This window comes from Chaetomium fimeti (assembly GCF_033439085.1).
Source record: "Chaetomium fimeti strain CBS 168.71 chromosome Unknown B0H64scaffold_10, whole genome shotgun sequence".
NCBI lineage: Eukaryota > Fungi > Ascomycota > Sordariomycetes > Sordariales > Chaetomiaceae > Chaetomium > Chaetomium fimeti.
Genome location: NW_026944338.1, coordinates 750416 through 769060, shown reverse-complemented (window position 1 = coordinate 769060; position 18645 = coordinate 750416). Strand labels below are relative to the sequence as shown.

The 18645-nt window shown below is 57.1% G+C and overlaps 5 protein-coding genes across 5 annotated transcripts; 2 read left to right on the top strand and 3 right to left on the bottom strand.

Moving 5' to 3' along the window:
• Window positions 1-331: 331 nt before the first annotated feature.
• On the bottom strand, window positions 332-1523 carry B0H64DRAFT_410513 (uncharacterized protein). Its single transcript, XM_062804794.1, has 2 exons — window positions 1460-1523; window positions 332-1399 (listed from the first exon to the last, which is right to left on the bottom strand). The coding sequence occupies exon 2, from the start codon at window positions 1219-1221 to the stop codon at window positions 454-456; it is 768 nt and encodes a 255-aa protein (XP_062654881.1). The 5' UTR covers window positions 1222-1399; window positions 1460-1523; the 3' UTR covers window positions 332-453.
• Window positions 1524-4951: 3428 nt separating this feature from the next.
• On the top strand, window positions 4952-6159 carry B0H64DRAFT_446592 (uncharacterized protein; the record flags this gene model as incomplete). The annotated part of the gene is made up of 5 exons (XM_062806928.1): window positions 4952-5133; window positions 5189-5252; window positions 5310-5377; window positions 5431-5659; window positions 5728-6159. 5 exons carry the CDS (start codon window positions 4952-4954, stop codon window positions 6157-6159), a joined length of 975 nt encoding a protein of 324 aa, XP_062654880.1.
• Window positions 6160-8367: 2208 nt separating this feature from the next.
• On the bottom strand, window positions 8368-9760 carry B0H64DRAFT_47358 (uncharacterized protein). Its single transcript, XM_062808006.1, has 2 exons — window positions 9305-9760; window positions 8368-9235 (listed from the first exon to the last, which is right to left on the bottom strand). The coding sequence occupies exons 1-2, from the start codon at window positions 9576-9578 to the stop codon at window positions 8439-8441; spliced, it is 1071 nt and encodes a 356-aa protein (XP_062654879.1). The 5' UTR covers window positions 9579-9760; the 3' UTR covers window positions 8368-8438.
• Window positions 9761-10276: 516 nt separating this feature from the next.
• B0H64DRAFT_420598 (cell division control protein 2) lies at window positions 10277-11388 on the top strand (the record flags this gene model as incomplete). The annotated part of the gene is made up of 4 exons (XM_062805469.1): window positions 10277-10313; window positions 10390-10904; window positions 10942-11066; window positions 11127-11388. The coding sequence occupies 4 exons, from the start codon at window positions 10277-10279 to the stop codon at window positions 11386-11388; spliced, it is 939 nt and encodes a 312-aa protein (XP_062654878.1).
• Window positions 11389-13564: 2176 nt separating this feature from the next.
• Window positions 13565-14457, bottom strand: B0H64DRAFT_378110 (uncharacterized protein; the record flags this gene model as incomplete). Its single annotated transcript, XM_062802567.1, has 4 exons — window positions 13565-13818; window positions 13937-13968; window positions 14096-14334; window positions 14380-14457. 4 exons carry the CDS (start codon window positions 14455-14457, stop codon window positions 13565-13567), a joined length of 603 nt encoding a protein of 200 aa, XP_062654877.1.
• Between the last annotated feature and the right edge of the window lie 4188 nt (window positions 14458-18645).

Sequence of the window (18645 nt, the reverse complement as noted above, 5' to 3'; positions counted from 1 at the left end):
CCTTACACTGCACATCCTCCGAAAACAACTTCACATAATACCCATAAACCCACCCACCCATTCGTGCACCCCTGCTTCCACTTTTATCGCCTTCGTCTAATACGCCTACACCGGCGCCTTCGAGGTCGCAGGCAGCACCACGGCCAACTCTCGGAATTTGGGTGCTATTGGTCGGGGTCTTGGTTGGGACTGCAAAGCCTACCCTTTTGCGTTTGTCGGTCACTGGGATCATGGGATCACCAAGCACGTAGAATACACATGTAGAGGAGGATATCTTCACACTCTGAATGTACCTAATCGGCGTCGTCAATTCGAAAGAATGACACAGTCCTAGACTTCCAAAACCGGCCGGGCCGCCGACTCTACCCATTTGTACATAACATTACATACATTGACATTAACATTATATGCCCGCCATCGATGCGACAGACTTCCAACTTCCCCTCCCACTTCTCAAAGCAACCCAACAATCCCAGCAACAACCAGCCCGCCCAAAACATACCCCGCCGGCGATCCCTGGCTCAACCGAGCCGCCGCCAAGGACGAGTCGGTCGTCGTCGTCGCCGGGGCCTCGTTGTCCGTCCCAGTACCAGCATCCGCCGGCGCCGTAGTGCTCGCCGGCACAATCTCCAGTCCCGTGGCGGTTCCCGACGCGGTGGTCGACGCCGGCGCCGCCTCGCTCGACGACGTCGAGTTGGGCTTGAACGCGGCCAGATTCAGCACCTTCGTCTCGTTGCTGTTGTTCTGCTCGAAGCCGAACAGGCGGTAGCCGACCCACGACGGGCCCTCGGACGCGTCGCGCAGCGCCATGCAGTTCTCCATCTTCTCGGTCGCGACGCACAGCACGCCCTCCGCGTCGGCCGTGACGTTGCGCCCGCCGCGGCAGTTGTTGACCGTCTGCCAGAACAGGCCGCCCATGTTGCTCCAGAATTCGCCCGACGCCCCCGAGGAGGGCAGGCAGCGCTGGCACGCTTCGACGTAGGGGTACCAGCCGCTGTCGGAGCCGGCCGAGGCGCGCGGCGGGCAGACGCACTCGCCGACGTTGGTGCGGGTCGGGCCGGGGACGCTGCGGGCGCACGTGTAGAAGGTCTTGTACAGGTACGGGCAGGCGACGCACTCGTCGAGGACGTCGGGGCCGTCTTTGACGCCGTCCTGGGCGGTCGCCGGGGTGGAGAGGAGGGTGAGGGCCGCGAGGGCGACGGGGAGGACGGAGCGGACCATGGTGGAAGGTTTTTCTTCTCTTCTTTTCTTTTTTTTTCGCTTTTGGCGTTGGATGGTGGTGGAAAGAATGGAAAGAAAGAGAGAGGGAGACAAGACGGCGTCCAAACCTGGACTCTTGAGGACCAACGGCTGTGGAGATATCTCGTGTACAGATCTGTATTCCTACGGATATACCTGCCTATCTCACGTTAGCGAGCTTTTTCTTTGGTTCAATTTCATTTTAAATCGGCCGACGAACCGCGTGAGCCGTCTGCCAAGAGGAAAAACCCACTCTCAGGAACTTGTGTCGACTGTGCCCCTGGATGAATTGGGATCCTTTGCCTTGGCGGGAGCCCAGCATATTTTACGGAATATGTAACCTTCAATAAGGCGGGTACCTAGGTAACTTTCAATGTTCTATTCAGCAGTGCTCGCAGCGCCTCCGTGCCTCACCTCAATGCTCCTCGTCTCTCACATTGACCATGCCTCAAGTGCGCCCACCGCGCTGTCGAAGCTAGTTCTACCACTTTCCCGGTGTTACTAGTCAGGTATTTATACACTGTTGGGATTTGGGGGCCGTGGGAACTTGTGGTCTGTTCTGTTCTGTGTGGGCTCTGTGGGAGAGAGGGATAGTCGTGGGTTCGCGTGGGTGGCTGCAATTGAGACCTATCTTGGTACCTAGGTACCTAATTTCGGTGCCAAGTTGGATATGGATGCTCAATAGTGGTGGCAAGGCAAGGAGCGTATGCTCGCCCTGGAAACTGTCAAGTCATTGATTCTTGTTTCGGGTTCTCCATCGAGTTGGATGGCAGTTCTGTTCGGTTAGAGAGGTATTCTCGTACAAGGCCGAACAACGTGGTTATATGCCAGAATTGGAAAAGCATGATTGTAAAAAGAGGTAGAATTGTTGCGGGTGTTGTTTGCTTCATAATACCTATCGATGATCAAATAAGCAGGCCCGGCGCCCGCCTGTCCAAGACCTCAGTAATCCACCATCATACCCAGCCATCCAAGCCTACGAAGTGTTTATGTAACCCTAGGTCCAGTTTATTATGTTCGTCCACTAGTAGGTAAGTAGGTAATTAGTCGATGTTTTCTAGTTAGAGGAAAGGAAATGTGCCCAAGGCAGGTCCCTACCCACCAAAACAAACCCCAGGTCGACCTCGACATGGCACTCTTAGGCCCTCTCTTACCCTACTGGGGCACTGTGACTTCCTGTCGACCTAACGCTGCCCACTCGCCGCTACACCCACGTGTTAGCCACTCCCACTACATGGACCAGCCGGCCACACTTACAACACTCCTCACACAGCACCAGCGGCTGTAGGCTTTTCACCACGACCGGCTTCGACAGGTAGTAGGTGCCGTCGGGGGCGGCAGCCAACCTTTCTTCGGTGGCGGCCGATGTTAGAAACACGCACCAGACGTTGGGGTCGCATCGGTGGTTTGGGTCTTTCGCGATGGCGGTCGTTTGGATACCCACAATCACCAGCAACCCACATGTTGCACCGCGAGCAAGGCCTTCGGCTGTGAGGGCTTCGCACTCGCCAACGGGCTCGGTCCCGAAGGCACATTTGCTGTTTTGGTACCGTAGGATGAGTTTTTGGCACATGGTGAGGTGGTGATGGGCGGTGTGAGAGTCCTCGGATGAAGGCAAATGGACTTGTTAAGTGTGGTGCTGGGGTTAGTTTATGTAAAAGTAATCGCCGGGTGGAGGAGCAACGCTTTCATGCCCTCCAGCATGACCTAGTCAGTAAACAAGCAAGGTCACTTCCAGTTTCACAAAGTGATCGGTGGCCCAGGCCGCAGTTCGGACGCAAGCATGACGAGCTCTGGGAGTAACAACGAACAACAAACTGTTCGTAAAGTGGCGAGACGGGTAGGCTGACTCTGTCTGTGGCTTTGAAGCTACCTACCGTACCTAAACGAGTAGGCAGGCCCGCCATGTCGATGTGCTCTTTGCGTCTAGCAGTAGTTTATCCTATGGGAGAATCATGTTCCTTCAGTACATTATCCGGTCGTTAGACATCAATATCAAGCTGTAAACACGAGTTTTGACCTGGAATGCTTTAATTAGGTATTGGGATTTTTATTCGGACTTGAGACCAGAGAAATACGTTGTTGCAGTTTCCAACCTGTGACAGGTTTGGGGTTAATTTCATCATAGGTACGGTAGTCATCACAACGGGTGGGTGTCGGAGTTAAGGTACCCAGGTGGTCTCCTGGTTACCTAAATGGAGTCTTAATCATTTTAGAACCATTAATCGATACAAAAGAGAGCCGTTTGATCCTCAAGTCGAAGATGCGCGTTTCAAAAACCATCGGATAACAACTTCCATGGGCTCATACGGAACCAGTTCCTTCCTTAACCAGCTGGGGAAGTTTGACTTGCCTGCCGTGCTGCATTGCGTTTCTCAACAGCCCTTTGCTCCGGTAAGTACGTAGGTAGTCTGCTTCGGCCTTCGAGTTCTTTCCTTCAACCTCTCAACTTCTCCAGTGTCTTCTGGAGCCCTGCCCGGTTGTTGGCATGAAGGTGCCCTGAACAAAAAAGAAGGTATATTAAAATGACACAGTTGTTATGATACAACAGTTCTTGGTCAAACCAAGGCCGGATTTGAGGAATTCAACTCCAATATTCTTTGACTTTGTCTCTCTTTACTTCTATCACGTGTGTGTTAGTCGAGTGGCCGACATCCCGTTCGTTCAATTGTGGTGCGTTTGTGAACGGGACTTGCAGGCGGACCGCTCGGAAAGATCGAGACATGGAGCTGAACTCTGCTGCCCCACTTGCCAAAGCTACGCTAAACCCAGCAAATCCACCCCCGCATCCAAAAAAAGGCACAGCCCCAGCCCAATGGCGCGCCAAGCTTTCGCTCTCAAGCACGATCCCTGGCAAAACACCTCAAGAAGGCTCAACATCAGGACCTTTGAGCCGACTTCTTCCTCTCTCCCCCAGCCTCGTGCGCCTTTTCCATGCGGCTCGGTCCCGTCACACCACACACAACCCTCCCCTCGCCCACGCGGGCGCAGAATTGACCCGGCGCAGGGGTAAGCGAGTCAATTCAACCTCGACCACATTTGTTGATTTATGAGAAGTCGACGGGTAGCGACAGTCTTGCCGGCTTGTCCACCAACCCCGTGACATGGCTGCACACCACTATCGAAATTTGCTGGACCCTCGCCATGCCACGTTCGAACAACCACCCACCCTGTTAAGACGGGCTTCCATTCATTAGCCGGGCGCACTGGAATGAAATGATGATGTGGCTGCGTCGTATCTGGTGTGTGTTGACAGACCGACAGGCTTGAGCGGCCTGATGCCCCCATCACCATCGGCTACCATGCACCGCTACCATGCACCACACACGCTGCCAGCGCCCAAAACGGCCGACCTTAGCGAGCCGAGGTGCGCAGGGAGCGAGTTGGAGTTACCGGCCTCCAGGGAGTTATCGGTGTGTGTCTTCCGAAGCCACTTCTCTCGACTGGGCTAGTCGCGGGCGTCGGGCTGAAGTCGGGTTGCATGTGCCAAGGGGTGCTAGTGGTTGTCTTGCTGGGGAGCTCGACTGGGGTGATGAGCCGCATGGGGGGAACTTGGGAGCTGGGGAAGAGAGATAAAGCACCTGCTTCCGAGCCGAGTGGCTTGCCGTGTTTTTTTTTCCATTTGTTTTGGTCAAGCACTGTTCTTCCCCAGCCCAGGAACCAGGCAAAGCAAGCTCCCACAGCAGTACCGCGTGGACAACAAACTGTCAAGATGCGTTTCGCCGAACTTACAGCCCGTTCCCTGATGAGCGGCATGGCTATGAACGTCATGGAGAGTGATGTTATGACATCGGAGAACCCCGCTGCCCTGCTCGCCCGCCAGTCCAGCTGCGCCGCCGGCCAGGAGCCCTGCGGCACAGGGTGCATGTTCACAGGGAGTGTGTGCTGCGCTTCGTACGTGCCCTTCTCGACAGCATACCGCTGGTATTCTTGCTAACGAGACCGATAGGATGGGACGGAGCACATTCTGCGACCCGGGATATTACTGCATGGCCCGGCCCGGGTGCTGCCCTGTGCGTATTCATACCCCTGTGTGACAGACCACGAGGATGGTCACTGACCCCGAATAGGATGGGGAAGTCTGCACCGGAACCGGTGGTTCTTCCTGCTCCCCTGGCTATGTCCCTTGCGTGACTGGGTAAGTTTCCCTCTGCCTCGCCACTACCCGACCTTCACTCACCCTCTCCCCAGGTGCATACCCAGCGGCAGCGTTTGCTGCCCGGCCGGCGGCTACTGCGAGGCGGGCTACACCTGCACATCCGATCGTAAATGCCGTCCCTCCTCGGGCGGCGGAGACAGTGGCGGTGGAGGAGGAGGAGGCAGCAGCACCTGCGACGCCGGAAGAGTGGAATGTGACTCGGACTACTGCATGCCCAGCAGCGGCACCTGCTGTAACACCGGCCTGGGCAAATACTGCAGAGTAAGCCATCCCCAAGTCCCATTCCATCCCACCCCAACCCGGCCCCTGACCAACCCCCCCAACTCTAGTCCGGCTACTACTGCGTAACGGGCGGCTGCTGCCCCGACGGACGCACCTGCAGCGGCGGCAGCGACGACGACGACGACGACGACGACGACGACGACGAGGAGACCGAGACCAGCACCAGCAGCCGCGGGATCATCCGGCCGACCTCGACCACCACGACCTCGACGTCGACCGAGTCGGAAGACACCTTCCCCACCCCGACCGACGACGACACGAGCGGCGACAGCACGTCGTCCGACACCGAAGATACCGGCAACACCGACGACACCACCAACGACAGCCCATCCGATTCCGCCAACGATATCCCCGCCCCGAGCCTGCCGCCTATTGGCGGCGCCGGTGTTCCCCCCCCTGGTGACTCCATGGGCTCTGCTCTGGCTGTGCCTGGGTGCTTGGCGCTGGTTGCTGCGGGGGTGATGGCCATGTTGCTTTAAGGGAGGTGGGTTTTGGGGGAAGGTAATGAGTGATGCGGGATTGGGATACCTTTTGGGTTTTGGCTTGGGGTGGGTTAATTTCTATGGAGGGGTTGCATGTGCATGCATATGAGGGGGGTATATAGGCTTTATCTTCTCTTCAGTAGTCATAATACCAAGTTGGCTTGAGATGTACGCGCGCTTGCCTTGTGTCTCGTCTATGTCGGCTAGACCTCGAATAGGGGAGGCAACTTGGCTGATAGACTCGGTGAAGATTTCGTGCCTTGAAGGGGGTATTTGCTGGTAACGGGCAACGGGTACTGTTGTTGTATGGATGAGACCGTCGGCATCCAGTGGGCAAATCGACCAGAACGCTGACCCTTAAGCACCTTGAACAAACTGGGGGATGTTGATCCGTGTCTCACCATCACCATGTCATGCATATCATGCTGCGTGCCACGTGGGGTGCATTCTTAGGGAACCCTAAGAGGTCAACCGCAGCATTGTACTATTTCCAACTAGGTACATATGAGTCGAGAGTTCGCCGCCCTTTGCCTTGACGGATGGGACTTTCCTACTTCTCACTCGCAAACTCCCGTATGCCCATTCCTCTTCCCTCGCGGGGTTACTTCTCCTTCTCCTTTCATCATCATATCCCCTCCCCGCTTTCTTCCCCAGCTACCTAGGTAATCTCTCTCCCTAACCCCAAAAAGCCCTCGTGGCTCTCCCTACCCACCCCCTCGCTCACGGCATCCACCGCTCCCACCGCTCCCAAGGCCAGCAGAGGGAACATGCTCTTGGATACTAGCTGTTGTGTTCGTTGCCGTATCCCTTCCGCTTCACCAGGTATTGTACCTTCGGTCTTCCCGTAGTGAAGGTGACTCGGCGCTGAACTATCCTGTCCAGCTCGTACTGCTGGCTCTCCTGAGTGTGCGTACGTGCACCGTCGGAAGCCCTGGCGCATATCCGAACTCTGGATGATGGTACCATACTCGACCAGACGGAGGGCTTCCATAAAGTAACTGTCTCGCTCGCTCTGATCCACGTTGTCGGCAAGGAAGTCGCTGACTCCCTAGCCGCTTCGTCGCCCAAATCCCGCCTTCCTCGCAACGCCCTTCATCATCACCCCACGACAAAGCTCCCCACGCTACACTACTTCACAATCCGCCTTTCCAGCCCCGTCGCTTTTTTTCCGCCCCTATCCCACCACCCCATGGCCTCCACAGCCCCGTCTCGGACTGCCGGCTGCCCTTCTCGCGGGGTGGGCTTCTGCACGACGGGCTAGACTTGCCGAAGCCCTCTTGCCCTAGATCCCTCTGCTGGATAACCTTCTCGGCTTCTGGGCCGGCGTGAGGCATCGTCTTGGACGAGCAGCGAGGCGGCTACGATGGCGGGGAGCGGAGGTAGTTGGCGAGGAGGTGGAGGGTTCCGCAGAGGGCACCCTGGGGAGGGACAGCCGTGGAAAATGTGCGGCTCCGATTGGCGTGGGCACACTGCAGGTCAACTGCCACGGGGAGCCGGAGCGGGAGCGGGCTCCCCGTGGCTGGGCTAGATGAGATTGTCGGGGAGAATGATGGGAACCGCTCTCGCTCCCGCGTTGGAGGCTCGGATGGGAGCCATGGACCTAGTCATGGTCTCCGCGGTGAGCTCAGGGAACTTGGGGTAGTCCCGGGACATGACATCGAGCGGGTGGGAAGACGTCTGGGCCTTGCGTGATGGGCTTCATCGACAACTCGGAGGAGCGACCAGTAGTTCTAGGGGTATCGAATGGTGATTCCTCGGTGGCAGCGCTTGTGGAAGTTCAGACCGGCCATGGAGAATCGGTTATCGCATGGTGGGCAGCATCGTGGCGAGGGAACTGGTGTGGACTGAAGTAACTGGGGTGATAGCCGAGGGGTCGTATGCCTGCGGGGGGTACATCGTGGGTGGCGTCAGCGACGAGCGTGCGTCCTAAATAACTTGGGTTGTGGAGACCGTCGGGCCGTTGGATGAGTCTGTTGCGAGCTTTCCGCGTTCGGCGTGGTGAAGTCGAAACAGGGCGTCAACTGTCGCCCAGTTGCACGGAGAATAAAGCAAAGTACGATTGCAGCCACAGTCTCAAATTCCCACCAGATAGTGACGCACCGCTGGATCTCTCTTCCAGTCGTCAATTTGCGTAAAGTGTGGGTGACGCTGATGAAGACCCGGTCAGTCCAGAGCTTAGACAGCCGCACCTAAGGCCTTTGGTGAGCACTTCGGGCTCTTCTACATGCTTCCGCCACCACCGCAGTGTGTCGTTTCCTTCAACCTGCCCACCCACCCTAATCCCGCATCTGCCTCACGTTGAGGTTGATCCGCTTGTTCCCCATCCACCCCCTCCATTCCTCGAACTCACCACCCTCCGCCGGCCACTCCTCCAAGTACTCCGGACACGTCCCCTTCAACACCTTGGGCACACCATGCCACGCATACCTCGACTCCTTAGTCATGTAAATCGCATCCCCCGACCGCAGCCTCAGCAACAAAAACTCCTTCTTCCGCGCACCCCCATCCCCACCACCACCATCCACCTCCCCAACCCCCCCATCCCCATTCGGCGCGATCATAAACAGCCCCTCACACCCCAGACTCACGCTCACCAGCCCCTTATCCGACTCCTCCGACACATCGCGGTGCATCATCATGGTGTCCCCCGGGGTGTACAGGTTGACGATGGCGGCCTGGGCGCGCGTGTCGGGGAACAGCGTCTCCAGGAACCCGGCCACATCCGGCGGGAAGGCCGGCGGCTGCGGCGCCCCCTCCCCCTCTTCGGGATACACCCGCTTCGTCCAGTCGTATTGTCCGCCCAGCGTCACCCAGTGCAGGCGGCGCTCGAGGACTTGTTTGATGGATAGGGGTTTGTGGATGGTGGGGTCTTTGGGGGTGAATGCTGGGGGGGTGGTTGGGGGATAGGAGAAGAAGGAGGTTGAGGTGGAGGAGGTGGGTTTGGGGTAGGGGAGGTCGTAGTGGAGGTGTAGGTTGGTTTGGTGGATGGGGTCGCTGAGGTCGCGGTGGATGAGGTGTGAGAGGAGGGCTTTTTGGACCAAGGGGGGGATGAGTGAGGGGACTATCAGGAGGCCTGGCAAGGGTTAGCTTGGTGCCTACCTATCCAGGGCAGGAATCGGGAACATGGGTTTCCTGAACTCACCTGGAAGGAGCGGGTGGTAGTATATGGGAGCATCTTTGGTGGCTTGAAACTCGGGGGCGCCGTCGGGGCAGATGTGACGGAATGAACGATTCAGGGTGTCAACGGGAATGGTACCCGCCACGCAGAACTCGGCTGCACTTTCTGGATTTTGCAGATCATCGACGTCTTCGCTGCGTAGATCTTTTGGTTCTGTTTTCGAGAAGGCCTTCCACTTGCTTCTGAGCTCGTCCGACGGCTGCTCATGAGCATCGAGATGTTTAATGTCCACTGTCATTCTGAGCCTTCCAGGTTGGTTTGTACAGGTTCGGGCAGGTTTTGGCTAGACTGTTCAGGTTTCCGAATATGCATATGATGAGAGGTTTATGGATGACTAAGGTAAAGCCAAAATCCGGGGCGGTTGGTTGTGTTTACTTGGTTTCCTTCACACAGAGCAACTTTCCAAAATCCCTTAAACGCAGTGCCGCGGGGTTGAAGCTTCTGCCCCGCTGTTGCCAGTTGAGCAGCGCTGAAATAGAGTGGGGCCTGCCCGATTCAGCAACGCCAGCCTCGACGCGCTCTTCGCGTCGCCCAGTGACCAACAATCAAATTCCATTTGTTGACCAACCCCGGAAATTTGACTGCTGCGTTCCCTCCATCTGCCTTCACAGCTGAGCGCAGCTTCCGGCGACCAACCTTTTTAACAACCTTCGGCTCTACGATAGTAAGTGCACCTTTGTTGGAGAGGCTCATTCAACAAATTTTCTTGCCTCGTCGTCGATTTTCTTTCCCAACCGAGTTACCGGTTGGGCGTCTATTTATTTTTGTCCCTGGAACCAGTTGCCCCTCGTTTCGCTTCCGGCCTCAACCCCCACCATTTGCGCGACCATCCCTGGTTAGTCTCGACAATCCCACACCCCGGCCACCGCGGGTTTCGAGATTGTACTTTGGCCAACTGTTCGACTCTTTAGAGGATCATCGTGACCGGTAATGACCATGGAAAACTACCAGAAGCTCGAAAAAGTCGGCGAAGGTATGTGGCGGTCGCTGCCCTCTTCTAGGTTGTCCTCACTGCCCATGGTAGACACTGATCTGTATCCCGCTGCTAGGTACCTATGGCGTTGTTTACAAGGCTCGCGACCTCAACAATGGCGGCCGCATCGTCGCTTTGAAGAAGATCCGCCTCGAGGCCGAGGATGAGGGGGTTCCGTCGACCGCCATCCGAGAAATCTCGTTGCTCAAAGAGATGCGCGACCCGACCATCGTGCGTTTGTTTAATATCGTCCATGCCGACGGTCACAAGCTCTATCTCGTCTTCGAGTTTCTCGACCTCGACCTAAAGAAGTACATGGAAGCCCTGCCTGTCAGCGAAGGCGGGCGAGGCAAGGCACTCCCCGAGGGCACCGGGGCCCAGCTGCACGGGCTGGGTCTTGGAGAGGGCATGATAAAGAGGTTCATGAGCCAGCTGTGCACGGGTGTGCGCTACTGCCATAGCCACCGCGTCCTGCACCGCGACCTCAAGCCTCAGAACTTGCTGATTGACCGCGAGGGAAATCTGAAGCTGGCCGACTTTGGATTGGCTCGCGCTTTTGGCGTCCCTCTTCGCACCTACACCCACGAGGTTGTCACCCTCTGGTACCGCGCCCCCGAGATATTGCTAGGCGGGCCGCCAGTATTCGACCGGCGTGGACATGTGGTCCGTCGGATGCATCTTTGCCGAGATGTGCACGCGCAAGCCGCTCTTCCCCGGCGACTCGGAGATTGACGAGATCTTCAAGATCTTCCGGTATGTTTTCCCTTTCCAAGCCAGCCCGTCGCCCGGGCTAACTAACTTTTGTGTTTACAGCCTCCTTGGAACCCCGACCGAGGAGATCTGGCCCGGCGTGACCAGCTATCCCGACTTCAAGTCTTCCTTCCCTAAGTGGGCGCGCGACCCCACGGCAGCCCTCTGTTCCAACCTGGACGACGCAGGTCTCGACCTCCTCGAGATGATGCTCGTCTACGACCCCGCCGGCCGCATCTCGGCTAAGCAGGCCTGTAACCACCCGTACTTTGAAGACCTCGAGACCCACCTCCGCACGCAGTACCATGGCAGCAGTCACCACTAGGACCGGGAGACGGCGTCCACGAGCACTAAGATGGTTCACCCCACTACTCGGCAGCGGATACTGCCTCCCCAGAGCCATAACCAGTAGATAGTTCGGCCGAAAGAGCGAGCATCGTCACCGACCCGCAGTCTTGCTTAGCCAGCTGGGCGATTATCTGAAGCATACATAACGCCCCGCGTTCAGGATACCTGTTGATCCCTGGAAGCATTTCATTCACGAAGGGCTTTTTAGCGCAGCGTTGGAGGGGATCAGAGCACTCTAGTATGATGTACTAGAGTGCCAGTGGGATGTGGCGGCCTGGGATGGCATATTGGGAAAGGAGACGGCTTGCTAAGGGGAGAGGACGTGGGGGAGGGGTGTCGCATGGGTCTTGTTGACTGCATCTTTGCATCTTCGGGACCGCCCCATGGCGGATTAATCCAACAACCAGTCTCCCCCGCCCTTTCAGCTTGTTGTTAAGAGGGAACGGAATAAGTTTCTTTTCCTTTGTTTTATTCTCATGCAACGATTCATAGCAGCGAAAAAGGCCCTTCCCAGGCCCGAATTGACGAATAACTAATTTCTTGGGCTTCTTTGCCATCCCCATGTCTCATGCGGGAAGATGTCTAACCGCGGCACTCCTCTTTGGGAATTGTTGACCAACACCCCTCACCTGGCAGCTCCGGCTGGACAGAACCAGCCCATTAATATTACAAAGTAGGAACCATATAAACACCACTCCCATACCCCACCAATGCACAACCCATTCCTAAAGCTACCATAATCTCTACCGCTGGATACCGCCGCTCCTTCCTCCCGCCCGCTCTGTTGCCTTCTTAGCCAACCGGCGTCACCCTGATCAAGTAACGAGGGGAATCTACAATGGGGTTGAGACGTCACAGGTACACAGGTGCCTTGCCATTCACAACAACCGCACCCGCCCTCTTCCTCCCTCTCATGACCAGCCATCCACAACCACCACCACCCAGAAACCGACTCGCTCTCCCAGACATCCCCCTACCCCTAACCCCTCCTTTGCATACCTCCGCAACAACGGGCTAGCCGGCCGTGAAGCGCACGGGCACACACAGGCATGTTTGCGGTGGCAGCGATGCCGGTGTGCGGGAAAGTAAGGCAGGGTAAGGCAAGGCAAGGCAGGTCAAAGGCAAGGCAAGGTTGGAGTGAAGTCAAGCGAAGTGGTAGTGCGGCTACCTCACCATCGCATGTGCGGTTGTGGTTCAGCATAGGTAAGGTAGGTAGTTACCGTGACCGCGCCGCCGGGTTCAGATCCGGGCTGGGGAGGGGCACGGTCCGCTGTTGTGCCGGCAGTGCCGCGCTGGGGCTTTCACCGGGGTGGGGGGTGGGGGGGGGCTGGTTTGTGGTTTACAGAGGGGACCTACCGTATGTACGTACGGAATTGAGATGTTGTTGTGGTTGGGGCTTGCTGTCAACTACCGGCGCCGACGTGCTCGTTCTGGGTCTGGGTCTAATTTGGGGATTTACCACCGTGGTGGTTACCGTTTACGCGCAGGAGTTATTTTGCGAGCCGTGTTGAGTGATGTCGCAACTCGCAGGAATCACGAAGCCGGCCAGTGTTTGCCCGGATTTGTAACATGAACCGCCTGCGGGCCTGGATTTGGCCTCCGTGCCCCAACGACGGATTACATGTTGGATCGGCCTGGCTCGCCGACAATCATCTCGGCTCCGAGACATATTGCGGACGGCCATGCAAACAAAACCCAAGAAGGTTTCAGACCCAGGCAATCCTACCTCTCCGGCCGGTGAGATGTCCCGTTCTATTTTGGCCGACCTCGACTCAACGGTTCCGCGCCTCCGAACAGAGGAAACAAGGGGGAGAAGCGGCGGATACAAGCTTAACTTTGCCGTTTCAACCCCGCAGGGCTGCGGCACCGTCCTCTTCTCCCGGGGCCTCCATAGGGCCAGAGAGCCGCGATGCTGTCTACCCGCGGCCGCAGCAAAACTTTGCTTTGAACATGCAGGCTGCCGAGGCGGGAGGGAGAGTCTTGCGTCGGCTGGTCGAATAGCCGCTGCACCAAGGGTCCCGATCGGGAATCTGGCGCTACTGGATCGGCAGATCGAGACGTCGATCCAATCGCAGGGCTGAACTCGCGGTCAAATTTAGCAATGCGCGCGTCTGCGGCTACGTTGGCCAATGGGATTGCTCAGGAAGAGCAGCTCAAACCTCAAGGTCCGGGAGCTGGAGGTTGGGGGCCGACGGCTGTCTCCGGTCGAGAGCTGAGCTTGGGAGGATGCTAAGCGCTGGCTTCCCGTTGTTTGCCTCGCCGGCGTTAAGGGCGGGCGCTTGCGCTTGCAGCTGCGACCGACATGGACGATGGCGATGTTGACCCTGATTTTGGCCATTGGATGTCCCGCGGAAGAGCTGCAGTCCCGAGAGGGCGGAGCCTGGGCCGGGCGCGTGGTTGCAGGGACCTGTAACTCCGTTTTACCCCTTCCTGTGACGGTTTGACGGACGATGAAGGAGTGATGAACGGTCGAGTCCCGAAATCTTGTTTCGGGGTTTGAGTTTCACTTTCGGCCCCCAACTGACTTTCGATTGTCGAATCTCGATACGACTGGGAACTCGTGAACAAGAAGTGTTGTCTTAGCGGGCCACGCTTTGTGGCCTCCCCAGTCTTTCATCATCATCTGATAGCCGGGCCTCGGTGGCACGACCACAGGCCTGGCCCGTCTGACGCGGGGAATTTACCGAAGAAAGGCGAGGGCGGCGGGCATTTGGCCTGGCCTGGGGTACGAGGGTAGCTTGGTATGAGACGTGTTGCACCGGACGACGCGGCGCTGGGCTCGGTTCGTACTCGCTGCCGCATTGGCAAAACTGTGCCGGCCGCGATGGGACGCTTGGTGGACGACTGGAGTCGCATCGGAATGCTCCCCGGTTTTCACCTCGCCGCAGCTTGCGTTGTGACGCCATAGTAACCGGGTTGACGACTCAACACAGGTTTGCCTCAATCAAGGTGGTCGCCGTCAACTTACGCGGCAGTTCCACTCTTCAGCCAGCATAGGGTCTTCAGCCAGCATAGGGTCTTCAGCCAGCATAGGGTGGCTGGTCATCTATCCTGGCTTGGGTGCCACTGTGCTTGGTTGCGTTGCGCCTCATGATTTGGAAGCTTGGTGTTTGGGAGGCAGCTCACGAGCGATGACGCAGCTTTCAGCCACTGCCGAGCTGTGCCCTGCTCAACGCCAAGACTCAGGGTTCGTCCTTAACAGTTGTTGGTTGCTTATGTCACCACCTTTTGTTAGCGCAGATGAATACCCACCCGCATGAACGCAAGCCACTGCCGTAATTACGAAGTATGGGGTTTCTCAATTAAATCGGACCCTGTCCATCCCTGCTCGGCGTCAGGAAGACCCCGTCGAGACCGTCAACCCACAAACGATGGCGATGAGAACGTTGCGTGCGACATGCAGCGGCAGTGCTCGGCTTCATCCACGGGCAGGCCGGATAACACCCTCCCAGCAGCGACGCGAGCGCGAGCAGCGAAGAAGGTTGTCTCCCACTGGCTAAGAGAGATTTCTCGTTTCGCAATTGGCTCGCAAACCAAGTTTCCATCCAAGACATGCAGCGGCCCAATCACGAGCCACGGCAGGCCCTCCGCGGGGCTGGCTCTTGGCTGGCCACGCTGGCGTGCTGGCGACGCCGATGGCCGGTGGTGGGCGGGGTCGGATTCGGAAAGGATGCGGGCGACCTTACCTTATCGTCGGTGGTCTTCGGCGTTCGTTCCGGGCCCTTCCTCCGCCAAGCGTGGAGGAACAATGATGGAATGGCACAGTGGGAGGGAACCGAAGCGGTGTGCCGGTTTCTTGAGTGCGAGAGTGTGGACCACGGGAGGCGGTCACGGCGCGGCGCGGGGTAACGAGGGGTGAAAACTGAACACTCCGTGCCGTTCATCCCTTTCACCGCTCACGGACTGTGATGGTTTAAAGCCATCGGCCGCTCCACATGCACGATTCAGGAGAACTGCATTGGGGGGAGGAGATGTTGCCACAGCTGTGGGAACCAACACCGTCATTTCCTAATTTGGTAGGTATGTCAAAATCAGAGACTTCACGAGCATCTGGGAGTCTTGCTACAATGTCTGAGTACATGGAACAACGTGACGAGGGCTGGGGAGATGCAGTAACTTGAAACACCAAGCTGTTGTAAACATTTGGTACTGGGTTCGGATGGTGGGAGAGAGCTTGGCAGCCAAGATTTAACAGCCACCAAGGTCTGAATGTTCGTTTGGACAACAGTGACAACTCCAACTTTTGTCTGATAGCCCATGGAGGGGCGGGCTGCGAGGGGGGTGATCAAAGTTGCTTCTGTTGTCGTGATTGACAAAGCCTGCTGTCCCAAGTTTTGATCAAGCTCATGGGGTCCATCATCACATGGAAGCACGAGGTCTGCCGTCACCGCACATGACCTGGCTGATCGGGGTCATCTCTTCATCCACTTGACACCGAAAATGTCTGCGGCTTCTGAAGTGAACAGAATCCGAGACCCCATCCTTCCAGAGTTCTGGATTCGATGTTAGGTTCGCGTAGCCGATTGTTTCAACCTCACCGTTGTCAGCGTCGTCTCGTGCGTTTCGTTTCGTCGCCATGTGGGAGCCCCGCCTGCCTGGTGGGTCTGAACACTGGGGCTTCAGGGGTAAAAGTCTGGAGGAGGGACGTGCGCGATACTCGATCCCCCTAAACTTTTGCCCCTCATATGGGAAACAAAGTTGAAGATGCTTGTCCAGATCTCTATGGAGGGAGTCAGTTGGCGTTGTTCGTCGACATGCCCATTGTTCGTCCTTTCTAAGCTGACTTGCCCTAGGAAGGTCCGCAGCGGCAGCCCGCCGTTTGGTGGCTTTGAACTGCATTGTGAGGGGTTAAGAGATATTCCAAACAGAAAACACTGCCCATCAGTAACACAATACCAGTGTTCGGAACCAGGGATTCCAGGCCTGGCAAGGTGATCGACCTGCATTCCTAATAGACAACCCCTCGATCCCGTTTCTGGCGTTGAACCGCGTTTTGCAAAACACAACCCCTCGCTTGTTTCAAACCCCAACGCCGGGGTAAGGACCCGCCAATCGCAGCCAGCAGTCGCTCGGCCGCTGGCACTCAAAATTCTCGCATGCGGAGCTGACAGCCATTCATCAAGTGTGTTATGCACCCCTTGGGTGGTGCATTGGGCCTGAAATGCAAATCGGAGCCCATTCAAATCAAGGTGGCACAAGCGATTTTCAGGGCGGAAAAACGCTGTGACTCGGGCTGGGATTGATGTCTAATTGCCAGCATTGAGGGTTGGGATGCGATGGGCGGCGGTCTTGTGTGCTGGCAGACGGCCACGTTGGGTGCAACTCCATGCGAGAAGGTCACGATGATCATGATCAAGGCACATGCCTCGAAAGCATATGACCCTCGTTCCCTTTTGACTGTTTGGAATCTGCAATCCAGCTTTCCAATGTTTTAGCGGGAGTTGCCCTGGTGCATACCTTCAATCCGTCTGCCCAACTGGGCAACACCTCCCTTGGGACGACTCTCCGTGCTCCGTTTATTTCTGACACACTTACACGAACCCCGATCAACTGGCTCCATGCCCAGGTAAGGGGTAAAAATCGAACAAAATTTGACCGACCGCCGTGCATTCGCACTCGATATCCTACCCTTCTCGCGACTGCATTTTGCTCTCTCCCTTGAGCCTCCCTTTCCTTCTGGGAAGTTGCCAGCTTGAGTTTCGCACTCCCTCGCCGAGCCAGACGCCTCCAAGCCAAGGGACCCCGCCAGACGGTGTACAAAATTCGACGACAAGCCGATTCTTTGGTTTGCGCAGACCGCTTCAACGCTATATCCTGTTCGAGAAGCGTCTTGGAACAACGACTTTGGGACTCACCGCCGGCAAATCAACCAGAAACCCACCATTTTGGATTGCAGTAGCCCGTCTCCAGTCCGTCGACAACTCACCATACTGAACCGTCTCATTGGACAGCGAGCATCCCCAACCATTCGTCCAGCATCGTCGCTTTTTTTACTGTCGTTTTGGCAGACGCCCCACTCCGCTTCGCCCCCCGTTTGCCGCTGCAGCAGGACAGCGAATCATTCTCCAAACGCCGGCTAACAGTTACACTGGGCGACTCCTCGAACACGCTGGGCTTCTCAAACGGCGCGACGCAGCTCCAGCCCGACGCCGCTTGGTTTTTGGCGCGCGACTGAGAACCCCGGCCACCTTTACCGCGGTCCCGCATCTTCTCCCATATTAACCCATCCGGAGCCCTCGTAGCCCGGATCCAAAATATCTTGACGAGTCGCAACATTGCAACTTTACGCTTGACGGCAGCGCCGATTTCTTTTTTCGACACTTCTCTTCCGCTGGCTCGGACCAATATTGTAACCTTAATCACCACCACGACTACCGAACTCCACGACGATCAGGACCTGAACGACTAGTGCACAGACCGGCACCCGCTAGCCCCAAGTTTAGCACTGACTCGCACCCGAATCGGCAGTCGATCTTGCCCGCCACTTCCCCGAGATCGCATCACAAACGTTTAATTACCACCGTCAAGCCCAGGCCGGCCCTTCGTGTTCGAAACACGACCGACTCCGCAGTGCTGCAACTGCACCGAGTCATCGCCCGGCCGTTCTCAGCGTGATTCACTTCGTGATCCTCGCCTTCTGCTACCCTTCAGCCACCTCCGAGGCCCGTCTGTCCGCGTCACCCCAGACTCGGAGCACTCGACCCGCTTTTCCCGGGATCGCCACGACCCCGTCCCAGCTGTCAGTTGCGCTATCGTTGTCCGGTCCCTTGGCATTTCCCTGCGTGTGTGGGGAAACCAGGTAGAGGAGACACAGCTCAGCGACTCCTATTATAACAACCGAAGAGCGCAGACTTTGCAGCGGCTTCGCCCACCAAGTTTATTTTGCCCGAGGCACTTCCAAGGCAATTCCAAGCTCGGCCGGAGTTGTCCGTTCAAGTTCTTTTTCGACCAACCACCACGATTGGCCAGAGCATTGCTTGGCACTCTTGCAGGGGATTCCAGCCAGAACTCGCCAAAAAAGCCTGGACTCGCTGATCGCGCAACCCGACCGGCGGCCGACACCCCGGGCCACCCCAACACTGCCAGATTGACCGCGCAACCCCTGTCCACCCACACACCCCTGTCCGCCTGGGTGCCACCACCCCCTGGAACGCCTGTCGCGCTCAGCCTCGTGGACACAGCACGTCGCTCTCTGGCTTGGAAAAGCCACTGAGACACGCATCAACAGGTCTGC

Coding starts and splice junctions, on each gene's coding strand:
- B0H64DRAFT_410513 (XM_062804794.1), bottom strand. CDS start 1,221: ATGGTCCGCTCCGTCCTCCCCGTCGCCCTCGCGGCCCTCACCCTCCTC.
- B0H64DRAFT_47358 (XM_062808006.1), bottom strand. CDS start 9,578: ATGACAGTGGACATTAAACATCTCGATGCTCATGAGCAGCCGTCGGAC. Junction 9,236..9,304: donor CTACCACCCGCTCCTTCCAG/GTGAGTTCAGGA, acceptor AACCCTTGCCAG/GCCTCCTGATAGTCCCCTCA.